At 34.6% G+C, this 23,500-nt stretch overlaps 1 protein-coding gene across 1 annotated transcript in view; it reads left to right on the top strand.

Annotated features, from left to right (window-relative positions):
- Nucleotides 1-2,167: 2,167 nt before the first annotated feature.
- The window catches only part of SIPA1L2 (signal-induced proliferation-associated 1 like 2), a gene marked incomplete at its 5' end in the record, with an annotated part of 68,275 nt that continues 46,942 nt past the window's right edge, over nt 2,168-23,500 (top strand). The window contains 5 exons of the mRNA XM_010194274.1: nt 2,168-2,342; nt 7,173-7,276; nt 13,735-13,892; nt 15,412-15,988; nt 21,222-21,496. Of these exons, the coding sequence (XP_010192576.1) occupies nt 2,168-2,342; nt 7,173-7,276; nt 13,735-13,892; nt 15,412-15,988; nt 21,222-21,496 (1,289 nt within the window). The remainder of the gene's footprint in view (nt 2,343-7,172; nt 7,277-13,734; nt 13,893-15,411; nt 15,989-21,221; nt 21,497-23,500) is intronic.

The following is a 23,500-nucleotide window of genomic DNA, read 5'->3' as shown; positions in this document are numbered from 1 at the left end:
GCTGTGCGGCAAATTTTCTCCACCAGTAGTTCAAATTCTGTAGTGTACGACACTGTATATACAGATCTGCTGAAATCGTGGGGTTAGGCCTGTTTGTACTAGTTAAAATGGGAAGAAATTGTCCCACTGATAGTCTTAATTTCATAGTAAGAAAAGAACTCCATGCCCAGATGATGGTATGAAGTGTTTTGCTGCTGACTTTAATAGTCTAGCATTTGTTCCAGTTCCTGAAGGGCTCCTACAGGAAAGCTGGGGAGGGACTTTTTACAAGGGCAGGTAGCGATAGAATGAGGGGGAATCGTTTTAAACTGGAAGAGGGTAGATTTGGACTAGATATTGGGAAGAAATTCTTAACTGTGAGAGTGGTGAGACACTGGCACAGGTTGCTCAGGGAAGTTGTGGATACCCCTTCCCTGGAAGTGTTCAAGGCCAGGCTGGACAGGGCTTTGAGTAACCTGGTCCAGGTGTCCCTGCCCATGGCAGGGGGTTGGACTGGATGATCTTTAAGATCCCTTCCACACCAAACCATTCTGTGATTCTGTGATTTCTCTGTTACTTAATTTTACTACGTTTACCTTTGGGGCATGAGATTCTTAGTTAATAGTGTTAATGGTTCTATCTATGGCATTCAAAAATACTCATTAACAAGGACATCTTGGCAATTTTTGCGTGTTGATTGTGCACACAGGTAATTAGTTAAACCAAGAATGCTGTCAAGTTAAATACTGAATTGCATGGGAGACAAAGAAAGACTACTAGCTTAAAAAAAGCAGTAGCATCATCAAAACACAGAAGTCTGGGTTAGTAAAAGCATAGTGAAAGCTTTTATTTTTCCAGGGGTGATAAGGATTTAGGTAGTGGCTTTCTTTTCTTGGAGAGGTTAGTCTTTTTTTTTTAATTGTCTGTTGGCAAATGCTTTAATATACAACTCTCCACTTACAATGGAGAAATGCAGCATTTATTGAAGAGGGAACGCTAAGGATTATTTGAAGTCTGGGGTGATATTTTTGACACTTTCTCCTTTCATGTATGTCTGTTTTCTTCACTCTACCTTTTAGTATTCTCATCTTGTAGCTTTCCCTCAAAATTGTTGTGGTAAGACTAGTGCAGTAGCATGTCTATGGATTTGAGTATTACAATATACTTAACATGGCAGACCATATGTTACATACGACTAAGGTGAAGCAGACTGTTCTTGTCACCTTTGCTGTAATAGAAGTATATACAGTCTTTGCGTAACACATATTAGACACTAATCCTGAGGTTTGATGAAGAGAAGTCTACAGCTGGAGAGTTGATTTAAGTTATGAATATAGATAAATGTCTTAAGGGAATCTGATGTGACTGATGGTCTCTGTCAGTTTGTGAAGCTCTAAAAGTTGTCGGTTAAGAATAATAGGACTAATCCACTCACATGGAAGTTTCCTGTTTGGCATCCTAAGTAAACATAAAAGCTAAGAAAACAAGACAATACTCTGCTGAAGAAGTAATCATCTCTTTTTGTACTTAACTTTTAATACTTTTTATACTTATTTTTCATAGAAATAATTTATCAGAATTCAAGAATTGAGATTGTAGTTTGTTTAACAAAACTATTTAACTGCAAGCTGATTTCTAGCTTGTAGTGTGCTTTTGAAGATGGTGAATAATTTTTAACAATGGACAATTTTATGGGGAGGGCAAAAGATAACATGTAACAGAAATAACTGTTCTGAGAGCCTGTTTTAACTGAACTGCACTGAACTTTTAAGGGTACAAATAAGGGAAAGTAACCTCACCTTGTGTTGAACGTGAGAAAAAAGACATTTATACAAAAATTGCCTTTTAAATTTGTCATACTATAACATGCAGTAAAGTGTGCTTTTGTAGATGACTAATTCAAAAGTCTTTATGTACTGCTTTTTTTCTGTTTGGCTAGTGATAATCCAGTTTTCTTTCAAGACAGTTGTTTGGTTTTTTTGTCTGTTTAATTTGATTTTATTTTTTTTTTCCTTTATATGGTGATCTAATTTCCCAAATCAGAACACTTAATTTTTTCGCTTTCAGGTAACTTCTGCCAGGGGTTATAACAGAGTTAATATTTTAATTGTTAATATCTGTTGTAGTATTGACTTTCATTTGCTTCTGTAATTTTTCCTTTCTTTTTTCTTTTTTTTTTTAATTTCAGCTGAGTTTTCAACATAAGATTGGTATCCTTTACTGCAAAGCAGGCCAAAGCACAGAGGAAGAAATGTATAACAATGAGATGGCAGGACCAGCTTTCGAAGAATTCCTTGATCTGCTGGGCCAAAGAGTACGGCTGAAAGGATTTAGTAAATACAGGGCTCAGCTAGATAATAAAAGTAAGTTATATTTCTCACCTATGATAGAAACTATAATTATCCAGTTGATCTTCTGCAAATCCTGTTCTGAAGATTATATGGTAAATGAGGAAGATGAAGCATATGATAAGAGCATGTATCACACCTTGTCTGAAAGGTTATTTACTTTTTCTGTGGCCTTAGTAGAACTAAAAATCAAAACAACGTATTTTATTTGCTTGCAGTTAGTTAAAATCATACTGTGTGAATATTTTTTATATATTTCAGAATTTCCCAGCTACACTTTAACATCTTGTCCTTAAAAAGGCAAAAGAAAAGATATGTACTTCAAAATACGGAGTAATGAAAAAGGACCATTTTCATTATTTTAACAAAATTTTTGTGCTTCTTTTTAATCAACATACTTATTGATGTTTCTATTAAAGAAGTGATCCAATTTTCTCTGTTTTAATAAGCATGTTATCATTTAGCTGCTGATAAACATTCATCTACCTAACCACTGTGTTACTACTGATATTTTCTCAAATCTTTCCATTTCCTTAAGTGCAATAGTATAATAATTTAATTCTACAAATTTGTTGGGTTTTGTAGCCAGAACAGGAACTGAAGTATTGCTAAAAAAAGTAAACAATATGTTAACACACTTCTTTATTAGCACTGCTTTTCACTGCCCTTAAATTTAACTCAACTCATTCTTAGTTTAATGGAATTTTAAGAGGATTTTGACAACTGATAACTATGAGCTGTGATCTAAGGATATCTAGGTATTCATCTACTTTGTTGTAACATACTGTTTTTCCATAAAAGGATTTTTCTTCTATTGTCAGACTGGTAGTGCCCTGAGGGACCGTCATCTCCTGTACAGGAGAGAGACTTAATGATTCATATTAGAAATTTTTGGAAACGTCTAGTGTGTGTACTTTGTGGTTGGTACCCAGTGCAGGTAAACTGTCCATAGGCCAGTCTCCAGCAGGACATGAGATATGTGAAGTTGGTGATAAAACCTCATGCTTTAACAATGAAGGGGGACCAGCTTTGCAACTCAAGAAATCTTTCACATTCTCCATCGCTAGTAGTGGTTGGAAATAGTGAAAAAGTGACCTGAATCCTATGACAAATTCTAATATATGACTTAGAAGGTGGGAAAGCTGCGATTCCATAGCCCTGTCAACCTGCATAAGCACCACTTTTTATTTTTATTAACATTATTGCCTCTTTGCTTAAATCCATGCCTGTTTCACTTTAAGTCAGGCTTGATAGAGACTATTGTATCCTATTTCAGTACAGAATACTAACTCATTTTTCAAATTAATGTGTAGAAATATATATTAACATCCAGTGGATGTCAGACTTCTGGGATGAACTGATAAATAGAGATGAAAAATTCAAAGGAGTTAAGAGCGTTTTTGATTTTGTTTTTTTTCCCCAATCAGAGCATGACCATATATCACCTAGTAATTTTCTATGTGATAGTCTGTCAAGCAAATTCAGATTCTATATTTGCCATCCTTCAGTACGAATACACATTGCTGATTGTATCACTCAGTAACATAATTTTAATGTTTCACTAATGCTGTGTGCCATTAATTTTATTGGCTTGTCATAATATATTCTCATAGTTTGCAACAAACAGAATGGAATTAGAAGACTTTTTGAAGATGTTGTCTTCAGTTCTATTTTAAATGTGAAATACTGATTTAATTACAATCTTTTTTGTGTTATGCTTGTTTTTTAATATAATGGCACAAGAAGTATTACTGCGTGTCGTATTTATAATTGGATACTACATTAATCTGACTGCCTGCATGTTCAGAATAGTGTAATAATTTCATCTTTAGTAGCTACATTTTTGGTAAGCATAATGTAATGTAATGTAATATTTCTTGCTCAGCTTTTGTGGAGTTTGTAGGTGTTTTTGTAGGATAATCAATGTTTGACAAGCTGTGGGTTTCTTCTTTAGAAAGTTATTTTGTTTTAATTTAGTCTGTTTATTTAATAATTTGATAAAGAATTCATTGTTCCATTTCTTATGGAATATAAAATGTAGAATATTGTGGTGCGTTGACCTGTCTGACAGGTACGCCCACCCAATTGCTTGCTCACTCACACCCCGAGTAGGACGGAGAAAAGCGGAAGGGCAAAAGCAAGAAAAGCTTGTGAGTTGAGATTAAAACAATTCAATACACCAAAAAAACAATCCACCGCCACAACAATCTAACAAAAAAAACCCCCACAAAAACGTGTGATGCAAAGTCAATGACTTGCCACCTCACATCAGCAGACTGATGCTCAGCCAGCCTCTGAGCAACAGATACCATGGAAAAACTTCCCTGGCTTCAGTTTTACTTCAGAGCATGATGTTATCTGGTATGGAATATACCTTTGCTCAGTTTGAGTCAGCTGTCCTGGCTGTGTCCACTCCCAAGGTTTTGCCCACCCCTAGCATACTCACCAGGGTAGGGTGGGGGACAAGGTGAGAAACAGAGAAAGCCCCGATGCTGTGCAAGCAGTCTTCGGCAACAGCTAGAACATTGCTGTGTTATCAACACTGTTTTGATCACATCTAGAAAACAAAGCACCATATGGGGTGCTGTGAGGAAAATTAACTCCATCCAAGCCAGACCCAGTGCAAAGAGAAGAACATGTGGAATATATTAACTACAAACTCTTTCCTGCTTTTCTTTAGTGTATTTTTAATGGCAAGCAATTCTAAATCCCAAGATTAAGAAATGAGAAAATATGAGGAAATTTTACCAGTTCAGCACTATTTAATTTCTGTAATATATTTTTTAAAACCTATTGATCTACTGGAAATGAGGAACTAAAATATTATTATTGAAACATTAATATTCTCATTTGTAATGTTCAGACTTCAATTATGGATTGGATTATGGATAAATTGGATTATGTTTGCGTTTAATTTTCTTATACTTGTAAAGAGAGAACTGAAGGTGAATGAAATTAAGGAAATGTTGCAATTTTATATCTACTGTTTAAGTTTTGTTTGGTAAAAGGTGTTTTTCTGCAAAAAAAGCAGAGATGTTTCATAACTGAAAAGAAAGTTTAGTCAATTTTCCTCAAACTTCATTAAACAAAACTAGTGTTCAGACAGCAATGAGGTGCAAAAATGTCAGCACGGATATAATTTTTTTTTGCTAATATTGTTAGCAGAGTAATGTTTGTAGTGGCAACCATTATATAAATTTAATCACAGTGGGCCTTAGTGTGTGTTCAGTAAAGTAGCTGTTGAGTTAGAATTTTTCCACTTGCTTAGTGTAAGGGACTAAATTTCAGAAGAAAACTTGCTAGCTCATTTCCAAAGTCAAGGTGCTAAATCAAAATTATTCACCTAAGTAGGATGTTGTATTAGGAAAGCATTGATTTAACGGTAAATAATCTGCCTTTCTGTAATAACTATTTAAAGAAAGTGTTTTGTGCAATATCTGTTCAAGGTAATTGGACTTTTTAAATTTCTAGTTGTAAAAGAAGTCAGGGAGTAGCATTGCAGGGTTTAGGCAGATATTTATGTTTCACAATATAATTTATTTCTTCCTTCTGTCTCTTAAAAACTGTGTCTTTCTAAAATGCCTTGGAAAACTTATAATGGAATTATATTTTCAACAAAGTTTTTAAAATAGAGAAGTGCAATAATGTTTGCCTTATTTAGCATCATTTAAGTAAGACACTTTAGTGGAAATTATGCTCCCTATTTTTTAATGTAACTCTAATTTATATTACATCAGTATTAATAAATGGAGTTAATTTTATCATTGTACAGACATCGCTGATGAAGCCAGTTGTAGTATAAATGTGTGCAAAATTATACACATAAATATTTTCAGATTTAGAGCTACAGCTACAATATGATTACTGTTGAATTTTACGCCTAAGTTTGTGTTTATATACTTACAACTTACAACTGTAGAACTAACATGGCAGATCAATTTCTTTTTGGAATACAGTTACTATTTAAAACAAAACAGAACCCCTAAACCTTAAACACTGTTTGGAAGAGAGTGCTGGAGATGGTTTATTGGTGCAAATAATATGAAATTATGTTAAAAAATTAGTGAACATGGAAAAAAGAGAAGAAAAATTGATAATTGTCTTGACTGATTAGGATGTTCCCAACCTCCCACTTAAAAATTATTGTGCTTACTTAAATAACCCAGACATTAAAGAATGTGAATAAAAAGGTTTCATTTATGACTACAGCGTAAAAGTAATTAATTTGCTGTAAACACTCTGGTATGCTAACTCTATTAACTTCCTAAATAAAATAAAAATATTAGGTCATGTCATATATAAAATATATTTTAATAACTTTTAAAGATTGGAAAATTCCCAGTAAAATTATTTAACATTATACTGCAATGTATTATGTACATATTTTATGTTTTAAAAAAAGTCTGATCTGCAGTATGTGTTTTAGTTGTCACACCTGAAATAGCATCGTCAGTTTATTTTTGAAGTATGAGATCACTCCATTGTCCTTATTAGCGGTTTAAATTATGAAAATATATATCATATAAAACCATACTCAAGTATGCTAAGTACTTTTGTAGCTAGGTGTTTGCTCTTTTTCCATGAAATGCCAGTATATTCAAAATTACATCATTTAGGCCTCATAAATGGACATCCTCATTTGGACAATTTCTTGCAGGAACCTTCTATGTCATAATATAAAACTAAAGATTAGAACTTTAGCTGAGTCAAACTGGTGGTGTTCTACTGAAAAAAGTTTTAAATTGCATTAACAGATTTAAATCATAGCATACAAAGAGTGGTGTCGTAAAAAGTAGTATGAATGTTCTATTTTACTGACCTTCCTGCAATTAAATTAATTTTCAGCTGATTCAACAGGAACCCATTCCCTCTATACTACCTACAAAGATTATGAGTTAATGTTTCATGTATCAACAATGCTTCCATACATGCCCAGTAACAGGCAACAGGTATGTTTTTTAACTTTTCATTCTAATTTTATATTATGAATGTAAAAACCCTCATTGAGGGTTTTTTAAAAAAGTAATATTTTAAAACTAAGTTTTTTTAATGAAATATGAGTCAGTTATATTTTTTTTTCTTGCAATATTATAAGGCATTAGAAATCTCATAGGATTTTTATACTATATAATTCAGGAACTTGTTCTATCTCCCCCATTTCATGATATTATTAAAAGGTAATGTTGCCTGGGGTGAGTAAGTTATTTTCAGTTTGGACTGGATTTACATCTTATGTATATTTTAAACAGTGAATGGAATGTAGCTTGAAAATACTCTTATGGTTAAGATATGCATGTAATATCTTTTTAAATGATTCCACTTAATCTTTGTATTACAGATCTTGAAATGTTTATTAATGTATCAGCTTAGTAATAGATGCTTAACTATATCCTTCAAGGTGTCTGTTTGTGAAGACAGAAAACTGCAGTGTAATTACTGTACTCCTGGAGAATTCCTTTTGCTTATGAAATAATTCAGAATATCTTTAAAGCATTAAGGATGGCTAAAAAATAGCACAGCATCCAAAGTGTGCGGTGCACCAGTAAGGTTACTCTGTCTTGCCTGTCTCAGATTCTTGCAACTGAATTAAAAAGTTCAAGCACATTTGGTATAATATATCAACATTAGCACTTAAAGAAAAAACAAAAGGCAGTAGAATTGCTCATAGGTCAGCCTGATGATAGTTTGTAACTTTCTGTGCTACTACTCTGCATTTTTTTACGTCTGCAGAAATAAGTGTTGGAATTATTTAGTTAGTTTTAAAATACTCTCTCATTGCCATGCAAGATATAAAGATTTCAGTAATTTTGGAGGGTTATAATGAAGTAAAGATGCTATCTCACTTTCTTTTTGAACAGCATACAAAAGCTGTTTACTGATTGTTAAACTCACTGATTGGGAGTTGTAACTTTCATGTCTACCCTATCAATAGATCTTGTAGGAAGAAAAAGAGATGTGTCCAGGCAGCAACAAAAAGATAAAACTATTAAAAATCTTCAGAAAGGATAAATTAAAATCAAAATGAAAGAAAATATATAATGTATTTATGTATTTTAAACAGTCAGTTCAAAATGTTCTGAAATGTTTGAAGAACTGTTTCAAGGGAACAGTTAAGACAACTGCAAATTTTACTCCATTACTTAGGATTTAGATGAGGTTTAAAGAAACTAAGTTAGGAATCAAAAGACAGAAACTCTTCCTCATATGAATAATATTAATGTTTAGATGGCTCACATCTTAAAATGTGTGGCTTTCAGGAGTCAGATTTTTCGGCTGTATGACACACTCAACTGTGCCAATAGGTAGTAATCAAGGTATCAGATCATCGTCACTGATTTGAGATTGCTCCACTTCTCTAAACTTGCACTTATTACAGTACAGGATTAGTTTAGTAAACACGCTAGGAGTTGTTCTGTCTGTAATCAGTCATAACAATCTTTGACTGGGAAGCACATGTAAATAGGGAAAACTATACACTATTAGAAAGATATAATACACTGAATGAGCTTGCCTTAAAAGGAAAACAAGTATTTTCGTAGCTAATCACAGGCACTGACAGTAAATATGGCCTTACTTGGAGTTTATTACTTTTGTTGTCTTTCATGATTTTCCCTTGTTTGTGAGAACAGGATATCCTCTTGCTATGATCCACTAATTTGCATAATTGTTTGCTGTTTTTCAGCTTCACTGCTGTGTTGCTCAGCCACCTCCTATTACTGTCTTTTTCACTTCTTCCTGTACCTTCCTTTCATTCTCATCATTTCCTTATGCGTCTTTCTTTATAGTCAGGTGCTGATTCTTGCATATAGCAAAATCTTCAAATATTAACTCCATGGTTTTCCCCAGTAACAAGCACTCCTTTCCACAGTGTTTTAGTAAGCTCTCATCATTGTCTCTTTAACAGGTTCAATATTTAACAGAAGCGCCATGTTGTTATCATGGCTTTCTTGGGATCAAAATAATGTGGCAGTTTTCCAGGATCAAGCAGTATGCCTTTCAGAAGACCTGCCACATTGTTTTTTTTTCTTTAGGTGTTGGGATCTAGCAGTATTTGCACAGCATGGACACTGTCATAGTGAAATGTGACAAAGCACACCCAAATGACCAGAATTTAGCCAGCCTTAATGTGCAAAAGGGATCTGTAACCATTGTTTAATTTTCTTCTACTACTGTCTAGTTGCAAAATTCGTATGGAAGCGTGAAGTGTTTCAACAACGTTATTTCTCACAAGCTAGAATGAAATTCAATTAGCTATTTTTCCTTGAGACATTTTAGATGCTGAAGACCACAGATGCAGTTGCATCAGTTGGGCTCAACACAGAGAGACTTACAGGTGCTGTGGAACATGAATGTTGTTTGTCTCTTCAGGGCTTGGCTCACTAACTCTGCATACCTGAGTAAGGGGAAGGCAGGGAAAATAGTAATTTTCCTTTCAGGTTATGTTAGCAATGAAGACCCCCATTCAATAGTTATTTTTTGCTAGCATATTGTGTATGTACTGCAGTGAGGTTATTGCATCCTGTCCTGATGTCCATTGTTTGGTAATGACTGGGCAAGGTATTGAGTCACTCTTCATCATCTAGGACAACAACCTTCATTGAGCATGCACTGAGCATTGCTTATATTCCAAATACCTGTGAGCCAAAAATGGGCCACACCAGAATTGTTTGTTGCTTCTTCCAGGACATAACTACGCCCTGCTTGGTCCCTGATCAGGACATCCCTCTAGTTTTAGAGCCAGCAGGAGATCCAAAGAGCAAGGTAATTTTCACTTTGGCTGCCATATAGGCTGGGAAATTTCAAGTCAGCTGCGCCTTCCCTAGGACAGAGAAGAATACCAGCCCTGGTGTGGCCAGTTTCTTTCCTTTACTGGCCTGTTCTTCAAATCATAGTTCAAGGCTTTCTCCCTTAAATTTTACCTTTGCGATGTCCCTTTCCAAATCATTCCCTTGCAAGTTTTCCATTCACACGTTTGCAGTCTGCTTGTTATACACGTGGTCAGACCTGATTAATCCAAATCAGTTTAAATAATCAGTTTTCACCTGGTTTAATGAAAACTTAAAAGTGAAACAGATATGCAGTAATGAATTAAACCTGTTGAATTTAAGCTACTGTAAGGATGGTTGGGATAACAAGATGTGGTTATACAAAACTCAGTTTAACCAGATCTGATTAATTATCTTTTGCCATTTGTTTCTGGTTTTAAACTTGTTAAGAACACAAATTGAAAATAAAACTCTTGAACCCAGTTATTTTAGAAATGCACTAAAATAAGTTGAAGATTTTCTTATTTGACTCTTAACATTTCATCATTTAATTGAATGAAGAATATATTTCACTGCTGTTTAAACAAGAGTTACTTGTTGTTTTGCCGTTTTACTAGGCAATTAAAATTCCACAGAGATGGGTAGATTTTTATGAATGGGCTCAATATTTAAATACACTAAGTGCTAAGACAGTACTTTTCTTCAGAGATGCATATCTGAAAATTAAGAGTTTACTAGATAAAATCTCAAAATTAATATAGTAACTATTATTTGGTGTAAATAATTTTAATCTAATGAGTTCTGCTTTTCTAACATACTTTCCTTACCTGACTCCCCTCTGTGTGTCTTGTATTCTTACATAAAACTTCACTGACTTCCTTTTGGCTGCCTGTCACATTCAATTGGGTTCATTTTCAAATTCCACTATGCCAATTTAGACTGTTACTGGAATGATGTCAGTGTGTTTGGTGTCTCCTTACTGTAAGGAATCCTCTGTAATCTGTGCACCCTGTTGAAAGTTTCTGTTGTGCTCTGCATTGGCATGAGACTTGAGTATGTTAGAAAGGCAGATTAAAAAAAAATAAAAAATAATATAACAACCCCTCAAAACCCCAAACCTGAGCAGACCTCAAAATGGGAGAGGAAGGGGAAACTGAGAACCTGAAAAAAAAACCTTAGCAGGTAAAAGTTGGGAGGAAAATCTAGGTTTTAGCTGGGAACTAGAGAAGCGTTTCTTCTAAATCTTTTTGCTTAGTTCCGGTTTCCTTCAATTCCTTTTTCATTTTCAGTATGCTATCCTTATCTCACACTTCCCAGGGGAGTATGTGTTCCTTCCTTCTTCTCCATTCAATACTTTATTCTTTTCCTATTCCTTTATCCTATCCAGAGCACTTCTTTCCATCTTTCAGATCACCCCAGTTTACTTTTCTCCCCTTTCCAAGTTCTTTGCATCATGATACTCTGTGCACAGCTACGACTGTGCTTTGCCTTTGCATTGTGTTGAAGTTTACTGACCACTTATGCATGACATTTATAACAGTGTTACACTGATTTTATTTTAATATGTTGAAGAAGTCACTAACATCTCTTCAAGCTTGGTAAGGTTCTTAAATTTATGACCTGACTTCTGGTTTTCTATTTATGTGCCTGTTAGAGATTTAAGCTGTTGAAAAATTGTTTAGGGATAGGATATGGCAACTGCCATAATTTTGGAAAGACTATTATGCTAGTATAATGCCAAACATTTCTAAAACTTACCACTTTTTAAGTGACTCCTATCCTTGCTTAAGCTACATATGATGGCAAGCAGAATATTCTGAAGAGGTCTACAAAAGCAGAGAGTATTCTTGAAAACGATGGTTGTCTTGAGAATTAAATATAACTTTAAACAGGGTGTTGCTTTCTAATTTTCATAATTTTGCCCTGTAGAAATGTATAGACATAGGCATGAACCACTATAGCAAGAAAGAGTAATTGGGGAGTTAGTTATATAACAAAGAGAGAAATTAATCACCCTGTATCTCGTAATTAGGAGTTTTCTTCCAAATGTAACTGTGATGTAAAATCCAACCTGTGAGATAATAACCTCTAAACATGAACATAATCTTCACTACTATGATCTAATTGTATGGGTCACTAGCTCAGCAAATTAAAGTATACCTGACACAGTTCTGCGATCAGTCCCACATAGCGTACTTCTACTGTAATTTGTATGCACAGAATGTATGTCTTAAATTGCTCGAATAGCCAGTTATCTTGATTTTAGTCTTAATAACCTGAAAACTTGACTGAGCCATATGACTTACACCTAATACTATTTTCTGTTCTTATATCTATTTTAAAGTTTCATCAGAAGTCTTATTTCCTTAATCTGCATTTAGGATTTTGATTACATTTAAAATAATGTAGATACAGTGAGTGTTTTAAAATTGTGGCTTTGACCCTTCTTACTGCCTTTAGAATACCATTCTTTGAGTTATCATAGGAGAGAGATACAGTGAAGCATACTTACAGGTCTTAGGCATTATCATGTGCAACTTTGCTTTTTTTGTTGGTAGCTGAAATACTAACTTTTAATGGAACTGAAAATACTGTAAAATCAGCTCAATAGAGAAATTTTCACTTGTTCTGTCATAGTTCTCAAATGAATTTGTTCTTGTATCTTTTTTAGTTACACCTGAGCTAAGGTGAAGCTTTAAAGTGTCTCTATGCTAGTAGTTGATAGTGCAAGGCCTTTGGCAGACTATGTGTGAAAGTTTAATATGTAGCACATGTTAGACTACTTTTTTCCATTGGGTAATATAAATGGATGTTTTATAAGCAAAGGTATTTAAGAAAAAAGTGTAAAAAATATGAGAGGTACAATACACTTCCATGATGAAAGTGAACCTCTTTTTACTTGTTTTGTTGGGTTGGGGTTTTTTTGGGAGAGAGAGAAGTGGTGGTCCCTTGTTGCTGGACATGTTTTGTAGTTTTTATTAAGTTTTAACCTGTAACAATGATTTAGTACTTTAAATTATTCCTTCAATATATTTTGATGATAAAAGCTACCAATCAAAAGAATAACTTTTTTAAATTAATTAGTTTCTTATAAGTATTGTTTTCCCATGAGTCTCAGCTCTGTTCCTCAAGTATGCAGTTGTTAAAATTTGTGATGAGTATTCATGATAATCTTAATTTTTAAAAAATTAAGAGCATAATATTAAGGACAATGTGTAATAAAAACGCAACATGAAAATGAAGGTTTACTGAGAAAGAGAAGCAGTATTATATTTATCATATAGAAGCAAATAGTACACTGTAAAGAGGGAACTGATGTACATGATGCACTAAAGAGAAATATGTTCTTCTCATACAGTAGCAGAGAAATGTGCAGAAACAATGCAGAACTAGAGTAGGGATGTGAGAGAACTCACTAGTATTTTTGTGAACTTAGCTCAATTTCCTTTCCCTATCTTTTGCAATTCAGTCCAATAATCTTTACCTGTAGCTATCCAGGACATGATTAATTAAAAGTTATTTCTGAAAAAAATCAGTTTTGTTTATTTTGGTTTGGGCTGGTTGTTTGGGTTTTTTTCTAAAATGAAGAAATTGTGATTATTTTTTTATAACTAATTTTTCAATGAATGTTTCTTGTCTAGCTGCTAAGGAAAAGGCATATAGGAAATGACATAGTTACCATTGTCTTCCAAGAGCCAGGAGCACTTCCTTTTACTCCAAAAAATATTCGTTCCCACTTTCAACATGTATTTGTCATAGTCAAAGTGCATAATCCTTGCACTGAAAATGTGTGCTATAGGTGAGTAGAGCCTTATAAATATTTAAGTTTGCTATTAAGACTTCGATGGAACTGCCTCTTCTAAAAGTTTTGTATTTTCTAGAGATATTATGTATACCATTTTTAAAATTTCTGCTACATTTTCTGTAAGTTTGAAACCTCAGCATCTCCCTTGCATACGTCTAGACTTATGGGGCACAGTTTGTAGACTTAAATGGGTATATGCAGAACTCTGTTGCTGATGTATGGGCACAAAATAGGGATATAGCCAGTTAGTGAAAATAAAATTTGCAGATGCAAGAATAGAAATCAATTTAGAATTTGTCTTGCACACTTTCTTTTTCAAAGAAAGTGATTTAAAATAAAGTCTTTTAGAAAGCTATTAACGCATATAACCCCTGAGTATGACAATGTGACACCGCCATGAATCATGGCCTTTAAGCACATTAATGAGGACTTCTGGGGAGCATAAAAACATCTTAAATTTCAGATGAACCTAACTCTTACCTTTAAGTTACTGCATCATGAATTTTAGTAAGGTAACCAGCGTAGAAGAATAGTTCTGAACTGATCAGAAATTGTGCAAATAATGATAAGGACTTGAAGTATAGTGGTGCAGGCTTAGCATGTATAAGCATTACTTACTCATTGTTTAGAATGAAATTAAAGTACATCATGAGGTTGGGTCATATTACTGTCTTTTAGCTGCCTTTTAGAACTTAAGCTATCTTTTATAACTTGATTTTGTTTCAGTAGCTCTTGTGTGTTGAATAATACATTACATTTCATAAGTTACATTTTTCTTATTAGTAAATGATGTCTGTCTGTCATCTCAAATGTGACTGCATTTCAGTCAAAGTAGTAGTAGTTGTACATAGTTTGCACAGTATTTTGAGATGCCTTTTCAGCTGAAATACTTTATGTAGATAGCAGTTGTAGGTATAAATGTATCAATGAGAAAATATCCCTGTTTCTCATGCTTCTTGTCTGAACTGTCCATATCAAGGATTGCAGGTATTTTGAAATTTGATGAACATAGAGTAGGCAACTTAAATAGGTGCAGAATACTCCCATTGTAGACACATATGACACCAATAATTTGTCTTCTCACTTCATTGTGGCAAAATATCTGAGGTTTCAGATAAACTCTTAGTCTTAAGATCATTCAACTGAGTGACAGCTGAAAACGAGAGTCAGACTTACATGGAAAATAATTTTTAAAAATATTTCTTTCATTTATGTCTCACAAAGCACTTTATTTCACTAAAGAAAGGAGACAGTGACACCCTAAGTCATCCTTGATGTTTTTTGTGTAGTAAGATACATCCAGAATGTCTTTTATAGATTTCAAAGTAAAAAGTAATTTTAAAACAGACAACACAATCAGTTTTCTTTGATGTATCTAAATTGTCTGAAAATTAGCATGTCAAAGTGAAGCCCAACAGTGTAAATGGACTGCCCATATCACAGTTCTGCTTATCATCTGATTTTTAAAATTTTTTTAGGAATTAACCACTGTATTTTTTTTTTCTATTTCCAGTGTTGGTGTTTCACGATCAAAAGATGTACCTCCGTTTGGTCCACCTATTCCCAAAGGAGTAACTTTCCCCAAATCAGCAGTCTTTAGGGACTTCCTTTTAGCCAAAGTTATTAATGCTGAAAATGCAGCACATAAGTCGGAAAAATTTCGAGCCATGGCCACAAGGACACGTCAAGAATACTTGAAAGATCTGGCAGAAAATTTTGTTACCACAGCTACAGTGGATACTTCAGCAAAGTTTAGCTTTATTACTTTAGGAGCAAAAAAAAAGGAAAAAGTGAAACCAAGGAAAGATGCACATCTATTCAGTGTTGGAGCAATTATGTGGAATGTGATTGCACGAGATTTTGGCCAGTCTGCTGACATTGAATGTCTCCTTGGAATCTCCAATGAGTTTATCATGTTGATAGAAAAGGAATCAAAAAATGTTGTGTTTAACTGCTCCTGCAGAGATGTTATTGGATGGACGTCTGGATTAATGAGCATCAAAATATTTTATGAAAGAGGCGAATGTATTCTCTTGTCTGCAGCAGATAATTGTACTGAAGACATCAGAGAAATTGTTCAAAGACTTGAAGTAAGTACAGTTTCTAAACTGGAATTCCAAATTTGTGTAAAGAGTTACTCATCTACATCTCCTTTGAGATATAATTAAAAATGTCCTATATTTATACTTTGAGACTGTTTTCAGTCTTCAGAGAGCATTACAAACAACAGCATATAAGTGTTATCTACCCAATTTCAGGGATGAGGAATATGATACCAATAAGCTGATAGACTTGCCCAAGGCAATGGATGGTTTCAGTGTTGAAATCAGGATTGAAATTGTAAGCTTTTGTCTTGTCTTGCTGTAGCCTGTTCTCAAATCACAGCTTTGTAGGTAGAAATATACCTTAATTTAAAAATATACAAATTTTTAACATGTAAAATATATTCACTTTGACTTTTTATAATAGCCCATGTGAATATTAGCAGAAAACATTTGTATAAGTGGTTCTGCTGGTTTGTTCATCTATGCTGAGCAACTGCAGGAAGTAAAGAAAACTACATCAATTAATGCCACTTACAGCTAGCTGCCTGGCTAAAGTTCTTTCAGATACTTGATGACCCTGTTAGCACAACTGTCCTGTATCTATTTCAGTCAGTCCAAATGAACTTACAGGAATTCCAAGGTAAAACTGTGGTTGCATCTGCTTCAAGTGGTTACACTTCACCCTTTGCTCTTGATTTGAGTGATCTAGGTGGTCTCACTTTTATTTATATTGGAAAGCCTGGTACTGAAAAGAAATTGTTGTGCTTACCATTATCACATTGGATCAGTTGGTTTACAGCTGGTATTTTTGGACTTCTGTAGTTCTGCAGTCACATTTAGCATTGCTCAATATCATACTCTAAATAGTAACCTTTTTCTTCCAAACTGGAATGAATCTTTAAATAGATGAATGTCTTTAAACTCTTCTTGCCACTTTTATATCATCCTTTTTCATTGAGGTCTTCTGTTTCATGTTCCTTAGACAGATATTTACCTTCTGAAAAATAGCATACATGTAGTTCACTCCTATCAAGTATTGCTAAATGAGCAATATAAAGTGCTTAACACAAAAAACAAGAGGAAAAGGTCTAGTGAAAACTCCTGCTGTTATCAGTGACAACAGTTTCTTTTGCTGTTTTTCACTTACTTGGTTTTACAAAACATTGAGATATCTCATGTGGAGGATGGATCTTTACAATGCAGTAATTAAATGCACACAATGAAATGGTTATTTATACTTACTTGAATACTTCCTCTTTTTTATGGTTAGATTTTGGGTTAAATAATAACAAATTGTCTTTAAGTCTCAAATATTTAGCATCAGTTGCTGCCCAGTTAACCCACATATTACCTTCAAGTATCTATTCCAATGAACTCTGGCTGCCTTCTCTCTTTCATGGCCACCTATCCAACTTTCACATTGCTTAAAAGAATTAGCTGTTATTACTTGTTTTAAGACCTTTTTCATCCCCACTTCTTACTTTATATTTTTCTTCTTTTTCACTGCTTCTTCCTCTTTTGAAAGCTGCATATTAATGTTATTCCTTAGTTGTTTTATGATGTCGAATGCTTTCTGCAGTCTTTATATACAGTTTGATATAGAAGCTCAGAGGCGACCATTACAGCCACTAAAAAGTATTTAAAACTTGGATTCCACACTCCATGCTTGCATACTTTACAAACATTTTAAGTGACTCAGAACACAGCTAAGGTTAACAACTGCATGTGCACCATGTGCTAAAGATGAAAGCTCAAAGGTGACATAATATCAAACTTCAGTGACCAGATGATTAACCCTTTTCAGTCACTAGCAAAAGTAAAGCCAGTGAGTAAAATGTTGCAGTTACTAAATGAGATTGTTAAAGAAATAACTACATTTTATTGCCTGGGTTTAAGTCATGCATATGAATAGGAAACCTGTCTGAATATCTCGGTTAAGCAAAAATGTGAAAAGCTCAGACTGTGATTTTGGTTTGAACCAAAAGAATCAGTTCAGGACTAAAAAAAGAGGTGGGATTTTTGAATCTAGAGTGAGGTCTGTATTTGTGGAGGAGAATATCTAGTTAGAGAAAGTAGAAAGAGCAGCAAAAACAAACTATAGATTAACTTGGTGGGCTGTGTCTGAAGGCAGAAAAAGCAGTGGTTCTGAGCTTTAGGATAACAGAGGGTGGCAGAGCGATACAAGATTAAAAGAAAACTCTAAATGCATCTTTAGACAAGAATCTGAGTAGACAAAATTTCCTTAGAAGCCTATATACTAAAAAAACTCTTCACCTTCTTTATGAGACTTCGAGGATCTCTGTCTTTTCATTTCGTCTGTATTAAGTGCATTCAGAGGAGCCACCTCTTAGTTCACGCACAGCCACATGTTCACCAAAACACCAGCCAAGTAAGCAGAATGACCTGTTTTGAAGTGGAGCAGCTCTGTTTTGTGTGACATTTCTATGTAAAGTGCAGTGTCACCTTTTAGGGGATATACTTCTGGAGGACCTGATCTCCTGGAATTCTTTACATTGGGAATAAATGAATCTTTATGAATGTTTATCTTCCTTCTCTTTTAACCTTTGAATAATTAACTAACTTGAAGAAGAGATTTTGGGGGATCTGAGTTGGGGAAATCCATGTACTTTGGCTGCTGCATTCATTTTGCAGTATTCTATAACTGTGACATAATGTTAAAGAGGCGTCTGCCCCCCTCTCCCCAGAAGAATACTGTGTAGTTTCATAAGGATAAAATTCCATCCTGCAGCTATGCTCCTGACTGTAATAGCACGTTCTTCTTTTCCCTGCATGACTAAATATTATATGTATGTGACAGAAGTGTGAAGAAACTAATGGAGAGCTGACAATTTCATTTTCACTTACCTAGTTCATAAATTTTGAAAGTCTTTTTGAAAATCAGTTTTGACTGTAGATAAACCTCAGACCTGGAAAAAAAGAGTTAAAAGCTTAATGCTTTCAGCATGCTGTATAGCTCTAATACTATATACACAGTTATAAACACAACAGAAAGTTCTGTTTAAAATAGAAAGCTTCTAAATTGTACCAAAAACTCAGACCTGAATAATAACAAAGAAAATAGCTGCTTTTTTGATAGGAAGACCCAGAACAGGACTTTTGTAAACAAAATCTCCAGAGTACATTTTGAACATCTCAAGAATAACTTTCACATTTTAATGTTGAAGCCTACATCTTCAGAAATAACTGGGAGTTTTATGAAGTGCTACAGTTCAAGTAGCCTGAACTTCCCAGGCAATGTTATCAGAGTATCAGATCCTTGCAAGATCTTTCTCCTGTGTTTCACAGCTCATAGAAGATTGGCCCTTAATGAATGAGGGCTAACTATTTTGTTACCTTGAGTTTGTCACAGGTTAAAAGCATGAGCATGGACCAGCTCCTTACAAAAACTCACGCTTTTGTGGCACTTTTTTCTCATGTGTGCAAGTTCTAATTGTTTTCTACTGAGTGGCAGATATTCTGTAAAGGCAATGGTGCTTTAAAACTTATTAAGGTACTGAAAACCTTCTGTTTCACTGACCAAGTTGCAGGCATAAGTTACACAAACACTCCAAAATTTTTCAGTCAGCCATTGGAATGGAAAGGGAGTAGAAGTTAGGCCTCTCATCCGTGACTTTCTAACAGACTTGGACAAAAGATTTGTCTAAACAGGAAGTGTAAAAAGGAAGCTACAAAAGTAACTTGCAGTTAAGTAAAGTGCTAATGTGATACAAGGGACAGTGTAGTGATAATAGGATCTTAAAGCAGTTTAAACCTCCCATGAAAACTGCACATAGTCAACTGCATCTGACCTGGGTAGTGAAAGGAGTGGTTTTGTGGCAGCTTTACCCAGTCACAGTACCAACATCTCACTCGCTGTGCAGTCTGACTCCCTTGCCATGCAGTCCTGAATTAGGTTGGGTCCTGCTTCTGTGAGAAGCGCACAAGAAACTGATGAGCAAGGCTACCCAGATTTGGGCTCAAGTAGACAATGGGGAGGGAGAATGACTTCCAAAATAGCCTTCTGAATTAAGCTCAAACTACGAAACAACCTTTGCAAAAACCTATCTGGTACAATTGACTATACAGGACACTAGCCTCCTAACTGAAGCACCTTAAATTAGATGTCTAAAGTTGAGTGATGTGTGTGTCTTTGTAATGCACGCTAGAAGCAACTATAAACAGTGTGAACACCTTTGTGGAACTGCTTTTAATTAAGCATGACCTTGGGAAGATACCTTGGTCTGTACTGTAACATATGCATTCTTTAAAGGGCAGATATTTGCCTTGTTGGTGTGTTATAAAGCACTGTGAGATCTTTGAATTATATGTATTCTGACCAAAGGGTTTTTTATAATGCTGTTTCATGGTGGTTAAGCTTTTGTTCAAATTGTACTAAAATACATAGTGGTTTTGTGATACTTACAGAAGAGAATGTTAGAGTAACTCACAAACTTACCTTGTAACATGGACCGGAATTTGGTCTTCTAAATCTAATGTAGTATCACAGCATACACACTATTGTATGGTTATTTCTTAATGGGCAAAACTGTTGAGGACTTGTTACATAGGACGTAGAAATGAGCTTATATAGCAAAATCTGAATTTCGGCAATTCTGTATAATGATAGAATTACTTTTCATTGAATAAGAAGAAAGTTTTTGTTTCTAAATTTCTTAGTGACATCAAAACTCTTAAGCCATTTCAGTGATGTCCTTATCTGGAGATGGCAGTAGTTAGGAATCTGACTACAAGGCAAATAAATCAAAATTATCTTCATTGCTATGGTCTTCAGGAAGAAAAGCTCCTAGAACTGAAGCATTTCACTGATTTGGCTCCTATTGTATCTCAAGTTTAATACTGTCTAATACTGAAGAAAAAATGCCTGTGCACCTGCAGTCAGTCAGCCAAGAACAATGAATTAACTGACAGGACAGCATTTTGCTTGCCTTATGTTTTGAAACTAAAGCAGCTGTTAAGCTTTCAATAACCTATAAAGTAGTATTGTGTTAATGTTGGGCAAGAGGGAAGGAACTTGACATGGGTCAGCTGGTTGCTCTGGGGATGTAAGATTTTTAGCATTGTGAAATGCTTTGGTCATTTTGTTTTATGCAGGAACCCTAATTCAATAACAAATGTCAAGTTAATTGTTGGTATGAGTATATTAAAGATATTTGATATCAAGTCATACATGGCTTTATAGTGTTTGAAAGCTGATTTGTTTGTGTGTCCAAAGAAGTGAGCGTCCTGACAATAGTGTAACAATCTGATACTTCTTTAGATAGTGACCAGAGGATGTGAAACCACAGAAATGACCCTTCGGAGAAATGGGTTGGGCCAACTTGGATTCCACGTGAACTTTGAAGGAATAGTGGCAGATGTGGAGCCCTTTGGTTTTGCATGGAAAGCAGGCCTAAGGCAAGGGAGCCGCCTGGTTGAGATCTGTAAAGTGGCTGTGGCAACTTTGACTCATGAACAAATGATTGACCTTTTACGTACATCGGTGACAGTAAAAGTGGTTATTATTCAACCACATGAGGATGGAGCACCTAGAAGGTAATGAACAACTGTTCTCAATGTGACATTTGTATCTGTTTGTTTTGGTTTTTTTCTCTGCTACTGCTTAAAAGATGGCTCTTTTATTGGAGGCCCTCAGGAAATGGATATTGTCGCTCATGTTTGGTGATAATGTTATTGAGGCTTTTAAAGCAGTCTTTTCCCCAAAAACCATATTGGCTTGTAATAGAAGGTAAAATGGGATCTTGTGAGAAATTTCATGGGAAATTTACTTTTATATGGCTTTGAAAGAGTAACAAGTTAAATTCAGTGCATCATGACTGAGATGTTATGAAAGCTGATGTGACTTTTCCTCCACAGGAGAATTTTAGATTTTAATACTAAATCTAATACAAATCTGAGAACTGGGACTCCTCTGAAAACTGTACCTTGTCTGTCTTTAACCTATCTGTGACTCTTAACTGTTAAAAAAGATTTGTCTGGTTTGGGTTTTTTTTCCTATGTTGAAATTTTAACAAAAGTAGTGAAATACTGAGTTCCAGGCATATATGGTATCAAGAGAGTTCTCCTCACTTTCTACAGAAATCTAATTTAATCATATTAAATACTGCATTACATCAATGAAATAATCAGCTAAGCAAACAAAACTTGCTGCAACATGAAATAAATGCACACACAGTCAGGAAAAGGCTGTAATAAAGATTATTATAATGACTGTATTGTCATTTTCAGGGATGAAATGCAGTTTTCTTTCATCAGTGTTCTTTTTTTTGTGACAAAAAGTTTTTTTGCTCTCCTCCATTTTTTTAATAATGTGAGCTAGAGAAGAAGTAGGGAAAACTGAAAACTTTATAATAACGTGACTTTATTTCTCACATACCTTCTCTAGGCACTGTTAATGTGTCTCATTCTGAATGAAAACTGTACCAGAGTAAATTGAATTCCTTGTCTTCTTCTAGAAGGCCAACTCTAAGTCTCATGTTGATTTTTAATTTAACAGAAAAAACATTAGATGTGTTGCTTTTGGCAAGACAACAAGCCATAAAATTTTACGTAGCATGCAGCACTATGAAGTTGGTGCCAACTGTACACGAATACTGTTTAATTGGTGGCAATTCTCCAAGTAGTCATTGGCCTGATGAATGACACAGAAGTGCCCTCCCCTGCCTCAACCTGCATGTTTGATGCATTGGGTTCCTTTCTGAATAAAATGCCTGTGAACGTAGAATACCACTGTTTTGCTTAGTTGGATAGAATTTGCAATTAAGCCTCTCTTTGCTTAGCTTTGCTATTCTCACCATCTGCTTCTGGGTATGAATTTTCACTGATTTGTTTGGTATACATTTCCAAGCTGTTTACAGAATATGAGCCTAATCAGCTGATCCTATTATATTGAAGGTAAAATGTGTATTTTATAGGCCCTGGTGGAGAAATACATACTGTATGAATTGTTTATATCTTCTTTGATACAGTTTTAGTAATAAAATATTAAAATCCCAAATCAGTGTGATACCTGGCACTCAGTCTATGTGTAGGCAGCGTTTAAACTGAGTGCTACCAAACTGGGAAAAATCTGCAAAAGCTGTTCTTGTTTATAATTTTTCTGAATTTTTTTAAAACTGTGTGACTAATTACTAAGGAAAATTTTCTTTTTTTTAAACTGTGTTTCTATTCTAAAATACAAAAAACACTAAAGCATTTAATTTTAAGTTCTTTTCAACCTCATCTCTCTAGTATAAAAAATAAATCTTCATTAATGCCTCTTTCTCTCAAATATCAGCTTCTCACTGACACAGAAAGCTTTTCACTTTCCCCTTTATATCCCCAAAAGATGATTAGTGATTATGCAACTTGAAAGGGATCTGATACCCAGAGACTTTTGAGCTTACCTTTTCTCAATGTTTATAATCTAAACTGAGCAGACAGAAAGCAATATAAATATCAGGTGACAAGATTGAGAGTTTCAGTGACCTATGACATTGTAAAATATATTAATGAGCAGAGAATGAGGAGAGAGAGAAAGGCAAAAATTACCAGATGTTT

The sequence above is a fragment of the Mesitornis unicolor genome, unplaced genomic scaffold (genome assembly GCF_000695765.1).
Source record: "Mesitornis unicolor isolate BGI_N332 unplaced genomic scaffold, ASM69576v1 scaffold2041, whole genome shotgun sequence".
In the NCBI taxonomy this organism is placed as follows: domain Eukaryota; kingdom Metazoa; phylum Chordata; class Aves; order Mesitornithiformes; family Mesitornithidae; genus Mesitornis; species Mesitornis unicolor.
This window is presented reverse-complemented; position numbering and strand designations above follow the sequence as displayed.